The following is a 21,940-nucleotide window of genomic DNA, read 5'->3' on the forward strand; positions in this document are numbered from 1 at the left end:
GTCTCCATGTTAATATTTGACTTCACTTTTGTGTAAAACCACCATGTGGGTGTGACTAATTGCTGGGTGTTGACCTTTTAGCCAGAGGCGCCAATCCCACTATTGTTATATATTTTCTATTTCTGTCATTCTTTCTAACAGAGAACTTAGGTGGGATAAGGCAGCCAGATCTAATATTTTATACAAAAAAAGATTTTCTATTCCAAATAGCGCAGAAGGAGAGTGTGTGTGTGTGTGTGTGTGTGTGTGTGTGTGTGTGTGTGTGTGTGTGTGTGTGTGTGTGTGTGTGTGTGTGTGTGTGTGTGTGTGTAATAAATATATATATAAAAAAAATTTACACACACACACACACACACACACACACACACACACACACACTGCATTCCCTAGTCCAAAATTTCATCACTGCGCTAAGGGGTCAAGTTTTTTCCTTGCTCCAAGTTCTCTGGAAACTAGATAGCTCTGGAGTGTATGGTTGAACCCAAACACACTGCTGAATTAACAGGTCAGTGCTTACAGGAGGCATTATGAAAAATTGAATGATTACAGGATGAAATAGAACTACTGATTCTGCTTATAATTTTACCTTTATATATATTTAATCTGTATTCAGAGTTTACTCTAATTATAACGCTATGGGTTCATTCAGAAGAACAGCAATGCGTGTTATTAATATTAAACACGACTAGGCACATTATATTGTACTATGTTTGAAGAATAGACTATTCAACAGAAGCGGTGTTTATGCTCAAAGGAGATATTACCATAAACATACTAGCCAGTTTATTTAATGCCGTAATGTAATAATGCAACATATCCTATAACTAGGTCATGGAAACAAATGAGCTCTCCTCACTTATTTAAAATTTGCTAAATTGTAACATTAATCCCCTAGAAAAGGAAAAAGAAACCAAATAGAAATGGAGTAACACAAAACATAAAAATGACGGCAGATACTTCTTGCCCCATCCAGTCTTCCCTACACAAAATGTGTCAGAAGACAGAGACACCGCCATGCCCCCGCAACGCCGCGTTGATGCCCCCCGAATGGCCAACCCTGTCAAAGTGTGAACGCATCCTTTCGGGATGTGATCATACTTTGATGACCCGTACTCACGCTGTGTGGACGCGGCGCATGCGCAGATTGCAAAAAATCGCTTGTTTGCAATTTTCAGCAATCTGCATTCCATATAGGAATAGGGTCCTATAAACATAGACTTTAATAAAGGATTACCGGGACACTGAAAACGGAGAATAGAAGGCAGTCTTTCTTTTGTGGGTCGCCTTCCTCCTAGCACTTAAAATTGCCTGCCCTCCACATTCAGTCACTTTACAATCATTGTGAAACTTGTCTATTAGAAGGGGATGTGGTCAGGAGACCCACAATCACATAACCTCCCCCTACATCCTACCGCCTCACAATCCCGACGGTCGGCATGCCGACCAACAGAGACTATTCCCACTCGTGGGTGTCTAGAGTAGGAATAGAACCAGTGGCGACCGTAGGCTGCCAATGAGCTCGCAGTGTGATGAGCGCAGCGAACCTGCAAGGGGCTTGCTGCACTTATCACCCCCGCCGGGATTGCGGCGTCTGTATGCTGACTGGCGGTCTTCCTACCACCGGTCACGCAAACCACACACAGAAGGGGATGTAGTTATGTGACCAGCAGTCAGAAGACCTACAATCACATAACCTGCCGGAATCCCGGCATCGGTATGCTGACCGGCGGTCAGGTCACGCACACCACACGCTACTAGAAGTGGGAAAAAAAAAAGGATATTAGAGGCTACATGTATGTTCCATGATCTGTATAAAAGCAAAACGCTGCCTTGTAATAGGCTTAAGTTTTACATTGGGGGTAAATTATTCACGTTATGGACAATACTCAATCAGCTGCTGTAATTCATCATGGCTAATTAACCTCCACGGTGATATTTAAAATCTCCGCTTACCAGCCTCGTTTGAAAACACATAGATCCGGGAACTTATCCCCACCCCATCGTCAAGCAAGCGTACTTTATATAGTCAACCCTGAAATTTAGCGATAGCATGTAAGTACTTTAAGAAATGTTAGTACAGCCAAACGTTTTCTCAAGAACACACCCGAGGATTTCTAATATGAACTCTAAAGATAAAGTTGAATTTGTGATTACAAGTCCATACAGAACTCACTGTATGCAAAGTAACGGGCACACAGGAATAAAGTGTGGTCTGTGCACACACTGGAAGTGATGTTCAGTATAACACAGTATGCAAAATAATTTATTCTACTGTCTCTGTTCTCATAACGGTATGAAATACCAAATGCTTTCAACTACGCAATCTCTGAGCTTATCTGAACACTGGCTTTTCCAGTGTGCTACTCACTGTACACATGAAAATAATTATACAACACCGTAATAAAAGCGCTCAAACGCCCGAGAGTTTATCAAATAAAATGATAAGCCTGCCTGGATGTAGCACAGCAGACAGAGGAAGCTCACTGCAAAGGGGTCCTGTTTATACGTTTGCTATGCATTTTGGCTGCATGAACAATGTACCAACTATGAATGTGGGAATGAATCCACTAGGATCAAATAATATACCAAAACGAGATTAAAGGGGGACATTTACTAAGCAGTGATAAGAGCTGCGAAGTGAGCCAGTGGAGAAGTTGCCCCATCAACCAATCAGCAGCTCTGTATCATTTTATAGTATGCAAATTATAGATGTTACTCCAGTGCGGATTGGTTGCCATGGGCACTTCTCTGCTCTTATCACTGCTTAGTAAATGTCTCCCATAGGTCACATAATGCTGCATATCCGAGACCCATCATACATATTCTTTTACAATACAAGAACAAAAATAGTTACTGTTCTTCTGAAGTCACATTATCAAAATGGCAAACATACAGTAGCAAAAAAAAAAAAGTATGATCAGGGCAAAAATAGTTTCATTCCACAAGTACGGGCACAGCAAACAGATTAGAAAAGGAGGGGTGGAGGGGGTGGGGAGTAATGCACAGAAGCGATCCAGTGAGAGATCGCCGAGCAAGTTATCGGTGCTCTGCTGCATCGAGTGGTGATGATAATAATAATTGACTTAGTTGCTTCAATAGGCATAAATACAGTATATGAAACGTGTTGCTGGATGCTGGAGATTTCCATCTTGTACCTTCCCCCAGCCCCTCCCTCAACTGAATTCCCAGAGCAGCCCAGCGCTTGCATTGTCAGCTGGAGAGCCGCATCAGAGCACAATGACTGCCTGTTGATTGCGGACTTGCCTTTCATGCAGGTTTCATCACACGGATCAAAGAAGTCATTGAAAAACATGGGAAGGATGTTTGTGGGAGCTACATTAAGAATATGTTTCCTCCATCCATTGTTGTATCATCTTATCTACTTGGCATGATGGGATATAAATAAAATCTATAATTAAAATATGTATGTACAGACACAGCTTTAATGTACATTGAACTGACAATCTGCAATTACTGCACGGGAACAAAAAGTATTTCATGTGGCCTTTAAAAACAAAAACGCTACACACATGCTTCATGGAAAATCTCTGCTCAGGTCTTCTAAACAAGCAACCCATGTGTTACCTACAATTTTGTTAACCTTTAACACACAGGTGTCAATTCAATTAGTTGCAAGCATTGGCACAGTGACTTTGCAAAAGCGTGGAAATACCAGTAACGGCACCGCATCACTCCCCTATCTCACCGGCAACCCCTATGGGGAATAGGGGATGCCAACAAAATTCTGCAAGGGCACAAGACCATTCATGGCCAATTGACTCCATTAGGTTACAACTAAATGTCACAACAGCAGCTACATCTGGACGAGGAAGGAGCTTTCAGGGTGCTTGAGCATACTGTAGACCAGTGTTTCCCAACCGCGGTCCTCAAGGCACACTAACAGTCCTGGTTTTAGTGATATCCAGGCTTGAACACAGGTGACTTAATTAGTACGTCAGTTATTTTGATTTAACCATCTGTGCTGAAACCTGGATATCACTAAAACCTGCACCGTTGGTGTGCCTTGAGGACCGCGGTTGGGAATGCCTGCTGTAGAGAGTAAACGAAGGTGTGAATTTTAATTTACTAAGAACTTTAAGGAACGCAGTACAGTAGATCCAAAGGGGTTGCATATCTTGGGATAATAGGTCGAGAGATCTGCACCTTAATAGGTGTAAGTATAGACACTGTTGTCTTTAAGGGCTTGTAATAATAGGGAGAGGGCCGACTTCATGGACTTAATAGTAGAGATTGCAAGACCCAACTGAAGCTTGGGAGGAACTAAAATCTAGGTTGCTTTCCAGACTCCTGGTTGGAGGACAGAAGTAAACCCAAACAGATCTGCAAAGAAATCCTATTATATATTAATAACCAGATACCTAGCAGAGATTTCAGCAGGGTTGCTGCCTGTTCGTGAGAGGTCTAGTATGTAATGAGGCATAGGTTAATGCCTTGGTATAGTCTGAGGGGAGGTTTGTATTAAACAACATCACCACCACGTGCAGTTGGACACTGTATGTAGAATATTCGGGGTACCACAGAAATTTCATCAAAGGATGAATCAAAGAAGAAGAAAAAAAAAAAAAAAAAAGGAAAAAACACAGACGGATTGTCCAGACTAATACTAGGATGATCTTGGTTCCCTGTTCAAGCCTGATCTTGTGCAGAGCCCTCAACAGAAGGGAGTCTGTCCACATATAAGGGAGCTGGTTTCTATGCAGAACACTAGAAGAATTATCATGCTAAGCTGCCAGATATTAAAACAGTAAAATGTACTCTGGCCCCCCTGGGACAGCCTGCACTCTTTTGTCCCACCCACAGAATAGTGCACGGCAACTTGAGGGGTGAGATTGTGGTCAGCCCAGCATGACCAAAAGTGCTGGGCATCTTCCCCCCCCCCCGCCCCCAAGAGTGATAGCAATGGGGCTGTGCCCCACTACCCACCTGGTAACACCCCCTTTTCGAGGCACATGCATGGATACCATGCCCGCACCTCAGCGCCCTGCCAGCATTCTAGCAGGAACACTATGTATTTATTAGTACCAGTTCACAGTATAAAATGTGCTGATGTTTGTTAAGTGTTTCCTTTAGTAAGTTGGATCATGTTACTGAGGTGAGTAAAGCTGGGTACACATTAGATGACCAAGCAAATGATGCAATATCATCAATGATTTCCCTTAAACTACCAGACAAACGATATAGGGGGTAATTCAGAGTTGATCGGAGCAGCAAATTTGTTAGCGATTGGGCAAAACCATGTGCACTGCAGGGGGGGGCAGATAACATGTGCAGAGAGAGTTAGATTTGGGTGGGGTGTGTTCAAACTGAAATCTAAAAATTGCAGTGTAAAAATAAAGCAGCCAGTATTTAACCTGCACAGAAACAAAATAACCCACCCAAATCTAACTCTCTCTGCAAATGTTATATCTGCCCCCCCTGCAGTGCACATGGTTTTGCCCAACTGCTAACAAATCTGCTGCTGCGATCAACTCTGAATTACCCCCATAGTGCGCAAACTCTGTGCAATCTTACAAAAGATATCATCAGTGCAGTGGCCACATCCAGGAGTATGCGGTCGCCGACAATACCCTCAGTTTGAGCTGCATGTAGGGCCGACCAGAAGACGTCACCGACGATCGCAGGGGTGCGTAAATTGAGCGTACACAGCTTGAGCGTACACAGCTTTAGAGAACGTGCATAAACTTTCTATTTTTAAAAAGTTATTTTATTAACCAAAAAAAAAAAAAAAAAAAAAAAAAAGTGAAAAGAACATCTAAAGATATGCATATAAGTAAAGGAAGATAAATGTGATTCCCTGTTCATAAATTGGGAGTCCAAAACCTGGGAGCAGGTACGCATCTCTTAATGAGGCAATTCAATTGTTTTTAAAGCAGAGATAATTAATGGGAGCTCATTGTTGCAATTCAATTGTTTTGTGCACCCTTTACTTAATTATTGCACCAATTAGACAGGGTCTAGTCGTGTAAAGTGGCAAAACCCGACTAAACTAATGGCCACGATGGGAAAAGTGCTGTTTTGACATCCAAACGACTTTTCGCACATTTCAGCTTGCCATCTCTGGGAAGGGGAAGGGGTGGGGGGGGGGGGGGGGGTTCGTGTGTGAGCCAAAATGTATCTGCCGTGGCTAATGAGCGTCTGATCAGAGCAACAATTTGATAACTCCGATAGACACCCTTTAGTTTAGACGCTCGTAAAAACAACCAAATTCCCCCCACTGTCTTTACTCATTACAGACTTCATCAAGGGAATATATCCCTTATATACACACACACATACACTTTGCTATAAACGGTTGGCTTAGAAAAGGGTCTCATTGGCCTGAAGCCCTGCTGTGTCTAAATAAGCTAATTATTTATTGTATGATTAATTGCCATAGCTACTTTTTTCAATATTATATATACCAAACACAGACACATGCCTCTGACTATCCCTTTTTCTCACAAAATGATTTGCATTGATTCTGGTCTCGCATGGTCAGTGACTCAATACCTTCCAGAAGAAGCAGAAAAACAGGACATTTAAATCATTGCTTTGAAATGTGCCACCCCCGCTGTAATGCCTCACCCGCATTGTATCGCCTCGGCTCATTGTGTGACCTCATCTGGTAAGCCAGGAACTGAGAAACTTTAAATCTATCACCCACCCTGATCACCTGGAAGACGGGAGGCCACAGGAAAACAAAGACCGATGACAACTTTGGCATACCTCTCCTCTGAATGTTGTTTTTATTAAACAAAAACAAAAAAAATCATTAAAAAAAAAAAGTCTTTAAAAAGGGACAATGGGGGGAATTCTCTTGTGTGCTTTAGTGGTTAAAACACATATTTACTAATATTTAAAAATCAATACACATAAAAAATATATACAGGTTGAGTATCCCATATTCAAATATTCCGAAATACGGAATATTCCGAACTACGGACTTTTTTGAGTGAGACTGAGATAGTGAAACCTTTGTTTTTTGATGGCTCAATGTACACAAACTTTAATACTCAAAGTTATTAAAAATATTGTATTAAATGACCTTCAGGCTGTGTGCATAAGGTGTATATGAAACAAATGAATTGTGTGAATGTACACACACTTTGTTTAATGCACAAAGTTATAAAAAATATTGGCTAAAATTACCTTCAGGCTGGGTGTATAAGGTGTATATGTAACATAAATGCATACTGTGCTTAGATTTAGGTCCCATCGCCATAATATCTCATTATGGTATGCAATTATTCCAAAATACGGAAAAATCCCATATCCAAAATTCCTCTGGTCCCAAGCATTTTGGATAAGGGATACTCAACGTGTGTGTGTGTGTGTGTGTGTGTGTGTGTGTGTGTGTGTGTGTGTGTGTGTGTGTGTGTGTGTGTGTGTATGTATGTATGTATGTGTATATTATATATATATATATATATATATATATATATATATATATATATATATATATATATATATATATATATACACACACACACACACACACATATACACACACACACAATTGCAAGGGTAGTGGAATCAGTATTTAAAACCAATGGCCGGGATGCCGGCTGTCAGTATACCAACAACGCCATCCCGGCCGCCAGGATGCTGGCAAGGCGAGTGCTACTAAGACTCTTGCGGGCACGGCGGCTCGCAACAGGTGATATTCTCACTCTATGGGTGTTGTGGACACCCATAGAGGGAGAAAAGCCTGTACCGGCGCCAGCATTGTTTCCCTACTTATAGGTTAGAAAACTTCTGCAGTGTGAGAGATAAGAGGAAAGGATGAGGCAGAGCATCTTTATGATGAATCAGGGCAAGTGGCCAGGGTGCAGCATATGCTTAAGTCTAAAGCATAACTGTGTTCATAGATGTAGGAACCAGGCAACCCTCCCTACAATTTTTTAAAATTTGCCATTTCACTGCAATTCCCCTACAGGGGGTTATTCAGGTTTGTTAGCAAACCAAAAAAGTTAGCAACCGGGCAAATACATGTTACACTGTAGGTGGGGCAGATGTAACACGTGCAGAGAGATTTAGATTTGGGTAGGTTACATTGTTTCTGTGCAGGGTAAATACTGGTTGCTTAATTTCTACACTGCTATTTAGATTTCAGTTGGAACACACCCCACCCAAATCTAAGGTGGTCATTCAGAGTTGTTCGCTCGCTAGCAGTTTTTAGCAGCCATGCAAACGCTATGCCACCTCCCACTGGGAGTGTATTTTAGCTTAGCAGAAGTGCGAACGCTTGTATCGCAGAGCGGCGGCAAACTTTTTTTCTGCAGTTTTAGAGTAGCCCAATACCTACTCAGCGCTTGCGATGACTTCAGACTGTTCAGTTCCTGTTTTGACGTCACAAACACGCCCTGCGTTTACCCAGCCACGCCTGCAGTATTCCTGGCACGCCTGCGTTTTTCCGAACACTCCCTGAAAACGGTCAGTTGCCACCCAAAAATGCCCTCTTCCTGTCAATCACTCTGCGGCCAGCAGTGCGACTGAAAACCATCGCTAGACCTTGTGTGAAACTACATCGATCTTTGTAATAGTACGTTGCGCGTGCGCATTGTGCCGCATACGCATGCGCAGAAGTGCAGTTTTTTTGCCTGATCGCTGGACAGTGAACGAATGCAGCTAGCGATCAACTCGGAATGACCCCTCAACTCTCTGCACATGTTACAACTGCCTCATCTGCACTGCACATGGTTTTGCCCAATTGTTTGCCAACAACTCTGAATAAGGCTCACAATACGGTATTTTTACCTTATCTGCTGCAATTCCATACATTTCTTCCCACACTACTGTGACACATTTATCTGAATTTTCCACTGCAGCTAAAGTTCTAAAAATCAAAAGTCCTTGTGTTCACAATCAGCCAGATAAGGTTAGCAACAAAACTTCTACTCAAAATGTTTTCAGCCGGGAACATGAAGAATGGTTTGAAGACCAGAGAACAGACCATGAAACTGAAAATCAATACTATTGAAATCCCCATAATGGTTTGCATTGATTAAAATTAAAATGTCAAATAAACAAATCGCTGCCAAGAAAAAGAAAATTTTCTTTCATGCATATTCTTTTATGAAATGAAACCTTTTCCTGCTGGGAACTGCAGGTAATATGGGTTACTGTTAGACCTGTTTGTCAGCACACTACAAAGACAGGTATTTTGACTCACCTATGATTCCTCTATTTCAAGAAATGTCAAAAAGGGAGAGATCTTATACCGTCCTGTCTCCTACCCACAGCGACTTTATGTGAGGACCTTATTCAGCTTCAGTTGAAGTTTTACCAATTTAGCAAAACTGCACATGCTAGCACTTGCATTCTAATTGCTGCCAGCTAAGCGATTGCAATGCAATTGCAGACCCATCAAAATAAGGGTAGCCCCCTGACTGCCAAGCCAGTCTGACTGCTGCCATCTTTCCCATCGCAGCTGCTGCGCGTGACGTCACGCGGCCGTGCTGAAAATAGGCCTGGATCCGCCCCTGCCTGTTGATCAGCAGAGGCGTTCGCATCACTGATGCGACTGCATTGCCCGGCCAGCGCAGAACGGGCCCGAAAATCTGCAAAATGCTATCACATCACTTATGCAACCGATGCTGTGTAAGGCCCTGAGATGGAAGCCTATGCATTCCCCACCCCTGACATCTCTAATGTTTGTTGCCTCTGCAAAATATAGGGTATGGATACACATTTAAAAACAGAAAATACTACAGTTACTGCATTCTGGAACCATACAATACGTGAAGCCTGTATTAAATGAGCCATTCTAAGGAGAAATGTAGTGGCTAACGATGTACCGACAGACAACAATGTTCAACTGCGCACATTACCGTTTAATACGGTAGTAATCCTTTGCTCATTTTCCCTCACACCTGTTTGACGTGCAAAGAAAAAGGAGGAGGAGTAAAGATGTTGATGGTTGCGTGTCTTTTTCTTGACTGCGTCAGAGACTATATGCGGTGCATCGCTAGTAACAGAGATTTCCCTAAAAGGCACAATAAAGAAAGCTGTATCGGATCATATTTTGCCTTAAAACCCGGCAAGGGAGATATTTTAGCTACAGAGGAGCTACATGCAGCGTCATGCAAGTCACAACTTTCAACTAGGGAAGTGGGTGGCGTAGCCTTGAGGGTGAGATTTGCTGCAAAGTGTCAGTTCGGCCCCGCTCCCTTATGATGCAAATTACGAACTTGCACAGCAGGAAGCAGGGCCATGATGACATGAACTGTGTTGTCGCAGTATCCCCGCCCCCTCCCTCACATACACTCCTGAAGGGGAAATCCAAACATTAGGCAAGTATGGGTTACAGTGAAGATTAGGAGGAAAAGGGAAGCAAACTCCTTTGTGTCAAGCGGGATGGAATCAAGGCACTCTATCATGACTATGGTTCGGTCACGCAGCCACAGCATTCCAAGCACACTTCAATAAAAAAATAAATAAATATATATATATATATATATATATATATATATATATATATATATATATATATATATATCAGCGCATCTTTACTTACCTCTCACAAATACATCCTGACGGAATTCCCTGCTCCCAAGGGCATTGGTGACTACACATAGAAACGTTCTGTTGACGCGCTCATCCACTTCGTCCACATATAGAATATTGTTCTGTGCCCGGACAGAGCTAGGAAGTGGAGACCCATCTGCACTGTGGAGAGAAACAGCAAAACAGAGAATGGTCTCAAATCTCTCGTGTAACAATACCACATAAAGAGCAAGCAAGGTCTGGGCTTACAGATGCATTGGCAAGGTCTAATGTTAATGTTAAATAAATTGGGTAGAATTGGCATAATGGTTTGGGTTATTACAGCCGGTGCATCTAGCTAGAGCAGAGTATACATACATCCAGTAGGGACATTTAGCCCCACCATTTCCACTAGTGACATGTGTAAGATATTCTCCAGCTTCCACAGAGCAGCACATAGTGACACTATCTTACACTCAAAATGAGAGAATAACAAATAAACTTCTCACAGTTTAATCTGGTTTGCTCATAGAGGGACAGGAAAAACGTTTTTGGGGAAAAAAAAAAAAAAAAAGGCACAGTGTAGGGAAAGAGTTGTCTCTAGTGCTCTAAGGAGGGGAATTCAGTTTGGTGAGAGTTTGGGCCTGCGAATTGCATTTGCAATTCAATTCCAAACTCGCTTTTTTTTCTAAGTAAATTCGCCTCTTTTTGTCCGCACCCCCCTAAACAGGTGAGAAGGTATGGAAAAAAAAAAAAAAAAAAAAAAAAAGGTAAAAATGTCAGGAATTTCTTCTGGACCCAGTGGACACCCTCCCTAATGACTAATTAGGCATTTGGGAGTTTAATTGGGCCAATAATTACATGTCATTTTGGGGGTGATGGAAAAAAAAAAAAAAAAAAGGGAAGAACAAGAAATTGCCTCAAAATCAACTTCCATTAGTTTATACACCCCAATTTTAATTGATTTCAATGAAAAAAAAAATAAATGATAAAAAGAAATTTACGAAAAAAGTGACCTCAGATTATCCCAAAAGGTTTCCCCCTATTATATTCCTTTGTAATTAAAAACGAAATTTGTAAGCTTTTTACATAATTTAACTTTCAAAAAAAATTAAAATTGCACAAATCAGCATTCTGACCACTAACAGTCTTCTATATTGCTCTGCTCGCGAAAGTGTCACAACTCGTATCTAGTTGAAGTCTCTCCAATGTAGGCAAACCAGTGCTTACACTTGTGGTACTACAAGTGCATGCATGCACTTACAGGTCACAGCTTCCATCTACAATAGGGGTGGGCAACAGGCGGCCCGCGGGCCGGATGCGGCCCGCGGACCGATCCTGCCTGGCCCGCTGTGCCCCACCAGAGTGCAATGACAAGCGGCCCGACATGCCGCTTGTCATTGCACTGCTCTCAGACGCGGCGCCGCTGAGGAAATCCCGGTCACGTCACAGGGTCTGCTAACCGGGATTTCCTCTGTTATCATGCGCTGGGAGGCACGGGGGCGGGCACTGCAGTGAGCAGGTGCGGTCGAGAAGCGGCGGCCAGTGAGGAGAGGAAGCGGCGGGCAGCGAGCGGGAGCAGGAGAGGCCACATCAGCAGTGAGTCCGGCCGGCAGCAGCACAGATCATCTGACAGCGGGGATCGTCTGCCACTGTGACAAACAGGTAAACCCCCTGTCCAGCCAGCCCCTGGATCACTGCTTAAGCTGTCATGTAGGTTTAGGGGTGGGGAGGGAGGGGAGTTAAAAACTGCAATATGGGTTTAGGGGAGGGGGGGGACAGGGGGTAGGGACTGTCTGCCGTAATGTGTAAAAACGGGGGCGCTGTCTGCCGTAATGTGTAAAAACGGGGGCGCTGTCTGCCGTAATGTGTAAAAAGGGATCTCTTTTTGAGTATTTTGTGTGTGGCCCTCGAATATTTGCTGGAAGTGTTAAGCGGCCCCCCAGCTGAAATAATTTGCCCACCCCTGATCTACAACCTGTCCAAGAACGAGTTAATCCAAATGGGAAAAATGTAAAATAAAACAACCAAACAGTCAGCACCTAACGTGAAGGGTATTTAGCTCAGCTGAGAGCCAATCAAGGGGTAATTCCTTATCTACATCCATTCTGGTTTTCTGTTTATTTTTATTTTTGTAATTTCCCATTGGATTAAATAGGACTAGAACAGGATGAAGAGGTTAAGGCTATAAAAAGAATGTATGAAGCATTATTTATATTTTTATGAATGGGGCCAAAACTATGTACATTGACAGTACTATTTACAGTATTAGTAGCTGGGACTTTACTAAATAGAGCGTTAGGATCGGGGGACATTATTCAGGATTAGGGCCACCATTTCTACAAATGCCAGCAAGCAAGAACAACGCTTTCTGGCTCTTGTAGTGCTACCAGAGCTTAAGAGCATATTCAGTTAGCCACGTTAACCCGCAATTCCACTTAATGCTGCAAGTTTTTGCTTATTTAATTAGCAGCAGCAATCTTTAATAGAATTTAATGCTTTTTTTCTCGCATCCCCTGAGCAGGTGAAAAGTTTCTGAAACTCCCTTATTTTGGCTAAAGATGTTGGGACCAAGTTCAGAATCCCTTTTGCCCACATAGTATAGACATCTATACTGTTATCCAATATTTGTACTATATGTACTTTTATGGGGTACAAGGTGATTTGCCTATTATTCCCCATACTTTTTTTATTTTGAAATTGAGTTATGTTAATCAATTTTGTAGTATATAAAACAATAACATACAAAAGAAAACCAAAAACACGAAGCAATACATGAACCCCTCCCCCACAAAAAAAAAGTCCTCGCAATCACAGTGCGCAAAGACCAGTCATTTATCATTTACCATATACAAGATTTAATGCAGCTATTAAAATTAAATTACTGCGCAAGTGCATTTTCCAATTTAATTGGCTTAAAATCGTCAGCAAGCACAACGGGTGTAATCGGAATTACCATGCGATAGGCTCATTAACCTTAGCCACAGTAGGAAAAAAAAATATTTAAAAAAAGTCTTACCGCGGCTATGGTAAATATGCCCCTTACACTTACAGTATGCAAGGGGCATAAAACTATAAGCTTTACATCCAATTCTACAAAATTATTTAGGGGTTTTCAAAATGCCACGTGGTTAGGCTTTCAGTCTCCAAAGCATAGGATAGTAAATATGTATCCAATGTGTTCAAAATTGCAGACAACACTGACCACTAGTAAATTTACCCCTAACGCCACTCAATATGCATATGCCTCAGAGCAAATAAAAAATCTGCCTGCAAAATAGACTATTCTATTTACCAGTTTTGGATTAGAGCAGTGCTGTATCTTCCACAACATACCTACTGTATCCCCATTTCTACTCACGTTTTCCAGGTATATGACGTGGGAGGGGGGTTTCCTCTGCCGACGCAACTCAGGTAAGCACCCTTGCGATTTAAGTGCCAGTTGTCATCAAATCCATCAACGGTAGCCATAGGGGGGTCTACAAGAGTCAAGTATTAGAATATGGGCATTTGGAACCAGATTGTTTTTACCAGTTCTGCTAAAGCATACGGTGTATTTAATACTAAAAGGTCCATATGACAGAAGAATGAGTAGAACATAGTGGTACTTACACTGCACGGACAATTTCAAAGGAATGGGTGTCTCAGTTGACTCATAGTTGATGATACATAGGATCGGCATCCCATCCGCTGTCCATGTTGGCTTAGTCAAGTACTGGCTGACTACAGTGGATGTTCCATCGCTGTTATTGGTTACGGTATTGCTCACATTGCCTGCAAGACTCGTCTGCCACGTGATCCCAGGCGGAGGCCTTCCATTGGCCGATCTGCATGTAGCTACAACCTGTTCCTGGTCACCAGCCACCACTCCAGAACTGACTACTGCAGAGTTTTGTGGCATCGCTGTAAGGAGATAAGGACATATTAATCTATGGAATTTTGTGTACTAGGAAACTTTCTTCTGGTCGGATAGTATATCATTTTATAGTGTTACATATAGCAACACTATAGGGCAGATGTACTAAGCGAGTGAGAGAGACAGAGACAGACAGACAGACAGACAGACAGGACAGTACCAGTCAATCAGCTCCTGTCATTTTTCAAACACAGCCTGTAACATGGCAGCTAGAAGCGGATTGGCTAGTACTTTATCTCTCTCCATTTTGTCACTCTCCAAAGCTTAATAAATATCTGAACATAAAAAAGCAGCCGCCAGCCTGCCCACCAGTTTTGCGACTTCTCACCTTTGACAGTCAGTGCGGTAGCTGCGTTGCGGTTACCATGTGGAAAGGTAGTTGCCTCACACACATATTCTCCTTCATCAGTGGCACGGACATTCAGAATCCGGAGTGTTGCGTTGTTTTCTGAGGGCTCCAGTAACTGAAAGTGGGCTGCGTCGCTCGGGTGGGTGCCAAGGACAGGGCTGTAAGCCACCACATTGACGCCATCTTTCATCCACATTATTTGGCTTACGTGCACGTTGGGGTCCTGGTTGGTGATCGTGCATGGCAAAATGACCTCCTGACCAATGAAGCCAGTCAACTTGTCCTTGACTGAGACCTGTTGGGCCTGCAGGACTGAGAGCAGAACACAATGAATATGGTGGAAGGTAAAGTAGAAAACAAAAAAAAAAAACAAAACAAAAAAACAGAAAAGACATATATTGTAGATTACACCAATAAAATGTAGGCATTGTTTGTGTACTGTATTCTGACAGTAATAACTCACTGATGGGTCAGTTGCAAACTGGAATTGTGAGGTCAACACAGCACACAATGCAACATAAAACATGGGTTTATTGTAGAGCCAAGGTACGGTTGGGCCTGGCCTAGGGTTCTATTTCGGATAGAAAGAACAGCTTGACACTGGCCTCAATTCTGCACACCATAAATGGTCTAGAACATAATCCAAAAATGTATTAACAAAAACAGGGGTTGGGGCATATATTACTATAGCAATTGAAATAGCCAAATCTTTATTTCAAGCAGTTGAACCTAGTGAGCATATTGTGAGCCATTTACCACCGCTCACGTGTCCGTATTCTGGAGGATACACAAGGCCTCAAAAAGTCCTGAGTTGTTGCCTAGTACAACGGCAAATCCTATCACCAATAAAGGAAAGCTCACTGGCACATCATCAACATTAACACAGGAAAGAAGGAAACACCCTGAAACAACTGGAATGGGCGTCTATTTTCGGTTTTATCATGTCCATGACAAACCGCCGTTTTCTCAAACCCTTGTATATCAACTAGGTGGACTCCCAGGTTTTTTTTTTTTTTTGCACAGGAGGGGAATACATGCGGAATTAAAATGCTTTAGAGGGTAATTCCTACTTTCATTCCATAATTTACACTATTACAGAAAAAAAAAAACCCCAACAAACACACACCAAAATAAAAGGGAATATTATATAGTCACTGTAATAAGTCATTTTCTTCTATTAGTCTAATTTGCTTTGAACAAATCAACACCCACTACTGATTCTCATGGGTTACTGATCACAACCCTATTGTGACAGTGACAAATCCGTGTGATGTTATATGACAATTTTAATCATATCATAATCATACAGAAGGAGAAAAACTAAACAAGGCTATAATAAACTTCTCCAGGCTGTAAAAGGTATTATGTATGTCAATGTCTAAAATAAAAAAAGGTGCTTTTCTGAAAGAAGATACAATATTAATTAAGGTGAACCAATTTTTCTAATTGCTTGGGACTTTGTTTTCCAGATAAAACAACAAATTCTATAAACAAAAAAAAGGAAAAAAATTAAATAAATAATCCCCGTCTTTTGATGTTCTAACTGGGATATTAAATATGCAGCCTCCAGCATACCTTGCCAGAGTTTTGCTATTAGGGCGTGATCAAACTGTGACATGGCATGCTGGGATGTGTAGTTCCACAGCTGCAGGATTGAGGGCCGCAGGGTCATAACCCTTGCTCTTCCCCATCCACATTACATTCGTAATTGTAGGAAGAAATATTTGGGCATCATATTGCCTGCACAGAAAGATGAAACAGCAGCAGCAAGTGATTACTTTAAATCCTTCTCTGATGAGGGATTTATGGATAAACAGAAATTATAAACCCTGTATATGAATGTAGAATGTAAGCTCTCACGAGTAGGGCCCTTAACCCTAATGTGCTTATCCTTTTCTTACTTAAACCATCCTCGAAGGCACCTAATCCCATGGTTTTCGGCCACCCTGATACTGAGGTCAGTGTTTATTTACCCTGTACTTGTCCCATATTGTCTTTAACTGTATGACACTTTTGTCCTGTTTTGATTTGTCATTTATGTATTCTGTAATTGGGCGTTGCGGATCCCTTGAGGCTCCATATAAAATGATAAAAATAAAAATCTGGGTACTTTCCACTGATTAGTAATATATTGGTTTGAAACACCAAAAACAAAAAACAAACATTCTATTATAAAAAAAAAATCACAAATGCAGGCACATCACAAACTGCATAAACTTCCCCAGTACACAAAGAACACAAATAAACATCAGCTTCATAAAACAGTAGTTTCTGCGACCAGTGCTATATTTTCCCCATTGTAAATCTAACCAGTGGCCAATGTTTGTTTACCTGGAATTTAAACTATTGCTGCTATGGATTTAGTAGGGAATTACTCATATAGAGTAACATAATTACAGTCCATGAAGTGTCCTCTATGTCTAAGCTAGGCATTCCCAACCACGGTCCTCAAGGCACACTAATACCCCTTTCACATCGCACAAATAACCCGGTATCGACACGGCATATTGCCGTGTCGAAACGAGTCAGTGTGCGATGTGAAAGCGCCTTTGCCGATTTAGCGGGTCGCCTGACCCGGTAATTCAACTCGGTTAAAAAGAAGGGTTATTACCGGGTTGAATACCGGGTCAGGTGCAGTGTGAATGGGAGCCGTTTCGATGCGACACGGCTCCCATTCACAGCATAGGGAGAGGCGGCGCAGGAGATGAGCTCATCTCCCAGCGCCGCCTCCACCCCCGCTGCGCCCCCCGCTGCTATGGCAACCGACCCGGTATATTGCCGGGTCGGAAAGCCAGCAGAGGAGAGCAAATGCCGGATCCCAGCCGGTAAGGACACGTTTCTCTTACCGGGTAGGATCCGGCATTTGCGATCTGAAAGCAGCATAACAGTGCAGGGTTTAGTGATATCCAGGCTTCAGCACAGGTGACTTAATTAGTAGCTCAGTTATTTTGATTTAAACATCTGTGCTGCAGCCTGGATATCACTAAAACCTGCACTGTTGGTGTGCCTTGAGGACTGTGGTTGGGAATGCCTGCTCTAAGCAAATGCACTTGTGGGGGAGTCATGATTTTAGGTTTTAAAATAACCTAACAGGAAGTTTAATTTTAACCTGTGAGTGTAAATAACATTTCATTATTTGAAGTTAATTTAGCCACTTAATGGTAATGCCTAGAACCTTGATCCGCCCATTCTCTTCCCTCCGATCTTTTCTCGGTATCCTACATTAAATGGAGCGGTCCTAGTGCGGACTGTTGTTAACGAGGCGGCTTCATTGTACAAGACAAACAATTACAGCCCTAGGAACACTGATATATATATATATATATATATGCGGTGCACTCAGGACCCCAGGGTCCAGGGGGTCCCACACCGCACCCATTATTTTTAATGCTCACCCTCCAGAGTCCCGCAGCGCAGCAGGAATCACTGGGAAAATGGCGTGGTGCCATTTACCCGGTGTTTTGCGCATGCGCAGTAGGAAAAACCACTGGGAAAATGTCCGCCACGCCATTTTTCCATAGATCTGCACACGCGCTCTAGGCTCTGGGATAGCGCTAGGGTCCTCTAGGGACCCTAGTGCCCACAACTCTACAGCGCTGCTGGCTAGTAAGGAGGGGGCCCAAACGGAGCCTGCACACAGGCCTACTCCTTTCTAGATACGCCCGTGCCTAGGAAATACTTGAGACCCCAAAAATTACACCCTATTTAAAAATAATTTTTCTATAATATGTTCAGCAATCATGGACGGAACCTAATCTACAGTGAAACTCTTCTCTGCCAAGTATAAAATGGCAATACCTGAAACAAGGGATGTCCATGAAACATTAAACGGACTTACAAGTAATGAAGAAAAAAAAAACCAAGAAAACAGAACGTAACATAACCTACAGGGGCTACTAGGTAAATGTGTTTCACCAGGTACTGCCGCAATCCTTCCTCTGTTATAGCCACCTCAAGATGGTGAGAATAGAGCAACAAAATAAAAAGAATGAAGAACTGCCATGTTATTTCCACAAAGCTTTTTTTTTTTTTTTCTCTACATGGACCTCAACATTAAAAATAAATAAAAAATAAAATGTTTTTTTTTTTAACAATTTTATTTGCCTATTCTCAATGGAACTGAAAGCCCAAGTCTCGGCTTTCGAAACACAGCGAAAGGAATTATTAATCACCACATATTGCTATATAGGCCAGGACTAGCTGGAGCTTACTATGATTTGTCTACTACATTTTATACCATAAATATCTGGTTGCAATGCATTGCGGCACCTTTTCTCTAAACTAACTGTAGTCAAAGTTTGATAAATCTCCTTGTTATTTTATTTCTCTGCCAAAATAACATTAAATATTATTCATGAAATGTTCCTAAACCATCCAATCCATGACAAAACGTAGTAGAATTCTTGCAGGACTTCACCAAGCAATACATTTTTCAACACAACATTACTCAGATAGGGGAGTAACTCAATTGCAAATCTCATTTTCAAAATATGTACCCTCTCCCCTCCCTGTGTAGAACACGCTTTCCAAGAGGGTGACAGGACGACAAAGACGAGAGCTCCTGAGAGGACATGTTTCTTCTTCTTTATTTTCAAAAGGTTAACAGTAGCTCTTTATGTATGGCGCAACCAGTATTTTATCACCCTATAATCATGACTATGATGAACATATCTGTACACCTACTAAAAATCTGACATGCGAGTACACGTTTACATACGCCAATTACCAGGCAACACGAGCTAGCTAGCAGACATGTAAATGTACCACCTCAGGGGAAAGATCTGCATGTTGAAAAGAATTGAAGTATTTAACCGAGCCTGGTACAACAACACAGCCCACTGCGGTGAAAAAAGGGGGAGGGAGGATTCCACTTATGAGTGTAAAACCAGCTAAGTCTTGCAAATTATTGCAGCCAAGAAGAGACTCTTCATCAGGGGCTGTTCCCTAGTTAGGCTGCCTTTTAGAACTTTACTAATGATAAACGATCAAACCCAACATTCCAAAGCTTCAAATTGCATTGATCCAAAAGATAAAGGGCTATATAGCCTAATGCTCACAAGTTCAGCAGGACAGGGAAGGGGCGTTCTAGTGTGAAAAGAGCATCTGGATGACAACGGAGATACACTAGCTTAGGCATGGCTGTTCATTTTCCATTACAATAGCAGTGGAATCATTTCGGCTTACCAAATGTCAGCTCCAGAAGTACATTGACCTCTAAGCAATCATTGCAAACCTAAAAATATGCAAGGTAAAGAAAACTAACTTATAGGCCTTTTTCAGTGCCTTGGAAATCACGGCTTTCTGCACATAAACACGCATCAACCCGGGTTTTTGATCAGTGGAAAAGGGTCCCAAAAAACCCTGGTTCCAGTTACCCGGGTATTGAGCAGGGTTGGACACTGGTAGGACCTGGGTTAAGGGGCCGTGTAAACGGGTAACCCGGGTCTTCCGACCTGGGACCCATTTACAGCATGCGGAGAGTCTATACCTCCCGAACAACACAGTGTCTCGCGGGCGGTTGGGAGGTTGCGACACACGGCACATGCCATCTGCGGTGCCGTATTCCCTGCTATGCAGACAACAGCAACGCTGGGTGATGGGGAATGGAGTCTGTTCGCAGCGTCCATTCCATGCACAGAGAGAACAGCTGGGGGCAGCCAGCGTGACATCTATGAGGAGGTATGGCCTAATGGGACTGAGGCCAAGGTTGGTTCTATATTGGAGTGGGTTGGATCTAGCCTCTACCCTGAGGCCAAACCCCGGGGTCCCAATCTGTGCGATTTCCCGACGCTTGGTGATGTAATCTCCAAGCGCCGGCCTCAAAAGGCTGCACCCACGTGCAGTGTAAATGGTGCCAAAATGGGAATATGCCAGGTTGGTGCCACAGTGGGAAAGGGGTAGGTCCCGGGTCTAAACCGGCTTGGACCCAGGTTCTAAATCCTGGGTCAGGCCCGGGACTTTGGTGGAAAAGCGGTGTTATTTATGTACTCTGCACAATACTAATCATCAGTAATAGTTCACTGGCTACAGCCAATTTATCTGCCAGAAACCCCAAGGATGGAAGACTAAACAGTCTCCATGTGCAGTCCAGCATTCCAGACATTTTATGGAGCAGTCCCTGTAAGCAATTACTTACAGAGAGTGTGGGGTCTATTTATCAATCAGTAATAGCCCCTTTCTGCAGCCTTGTCAACAGAAGGTAATCGCCACTTTTCCATATTTACCAAGAGGAGAAAACACTCTGTTAGGTGTGTATTCTTCACCACTTATTTTTCACCTACTTTTGTATAAATTAACATTTTCACACCAACACAACCCACTCGACATGGCATCAATTCCACAAGTGGACAGAGGACCAGGTGAAACACTGTGCGCGGTGACATAGTGTTAACAGGGTCACTCTGGTGGCTCTTCTGCTCCCATATCCTTGAGCCAGTGTCGCTTGTCTGTTACCACGGACAATCCTGGCCAGACTCCGATGGTCACGAACATTAAACACAGGTGGCTGCCAACTGCGCTAAAGTCTTCCATGCGGTATTCCCAGTACACACACCAACACCGTAGATCAAAGAACATTGAATGTCTGCGCAACCTTGGAAATGGAATTTCCCACCAGTCAGACACCCACTGTCATACCCTGTTCGAACTCTGATCATTTATGTCATGAAGCAGCCTAGTCGGTGTTCAAACTGACTCACCAGATGTCAGATTACAACTGATGCAGGTCTGGCCATCAGAGTGATTCATAAGTATACCGCTATATGCTCTCCCCACACACTATTCTTCTATATCTGGGACTGCGCCTGCATGTAATACATACTTTTTACCTATACACTACTATGAAAATCTATTTTTATGAAGGATACCTGTAAAATTATGTTTTAATTCCGCCTTTCTTTGAAATTCTCTTTTTATTGAAAGATTAGTCGTTTTCTGTCACAGTCTTTGGCAGCCATCAACTGGATATTATTTATCGGTCTAATTCAGAGCGAGGAACAAGTAAAATAACTTACATTATGGCCTAGAAAGCCAGACGCAAGCAAGTTGCCTCTCCCTTATTAAACATGGAGATTATTGCTCTGAAATTAATATCTAGATACCTTTGTGGTGTAGGAGCCAGATACCTCAGATGAGATTCACATGGCCACCCCCATGACAAACCATGAATAACGCAGTCATTAGAAATGAAG

The 21,940-nt window shown here is 42.5% G+C and overlaps 1 protein-coding gene across 2 annotated transcripts in view; it reads right to left on the reverse strand.

Moving 5' to 3' along the window:
• The window catches only part of NECTIN2 (nectin cell adhesion molecule 2), a 118,598-nt gene that overhangs the window by 79,074 nt on the left and 17,584 nt on the right, over window positions 1-21,940 (reverse strand). For both annotated transcript variants that reach the window (XM_063942603.1, XM_063942602.1), the window contains exons 2-5: window positions 14,730-15,062; window positions 14,098-14,388; window positions 13,847-13,964; window positions 10,517-10,668 (exon numbers count right to left, since the gene is read on the reverse strand). In XM_063942603.1, coding sequence (XP_063798673.1) covers window positions 10,517-10,668; window positions 13,847-13,964; window positions 14,098-14,388; window positions 14,730-15,062 — 894 coding nt within the window. The remainder of the gene's footprint in view (window positions 1-10,516; window positions 10,669-13,846; window positions 13,965-14,097; window positions 14,389-14,729; window positions 15,063-21,940) is intronic.

The sequence above is a fragment of the Pseudophryne corroboree genome, chromosome 10, assembly GCF_028390025.1.
Source record: "Pseudophryne corroboree isolate aPseCor3 chromosome 10, aPseCor3.hap2, whole genome shotgun sequence".
Classification (NCBI taxonomy): domain Eukaryota; kingdom Metazoa; phylum Chordata; class Amphibia; order Anura; family Myobatrachidae; genus Pseudophryne; species Pseudophryne corroboree.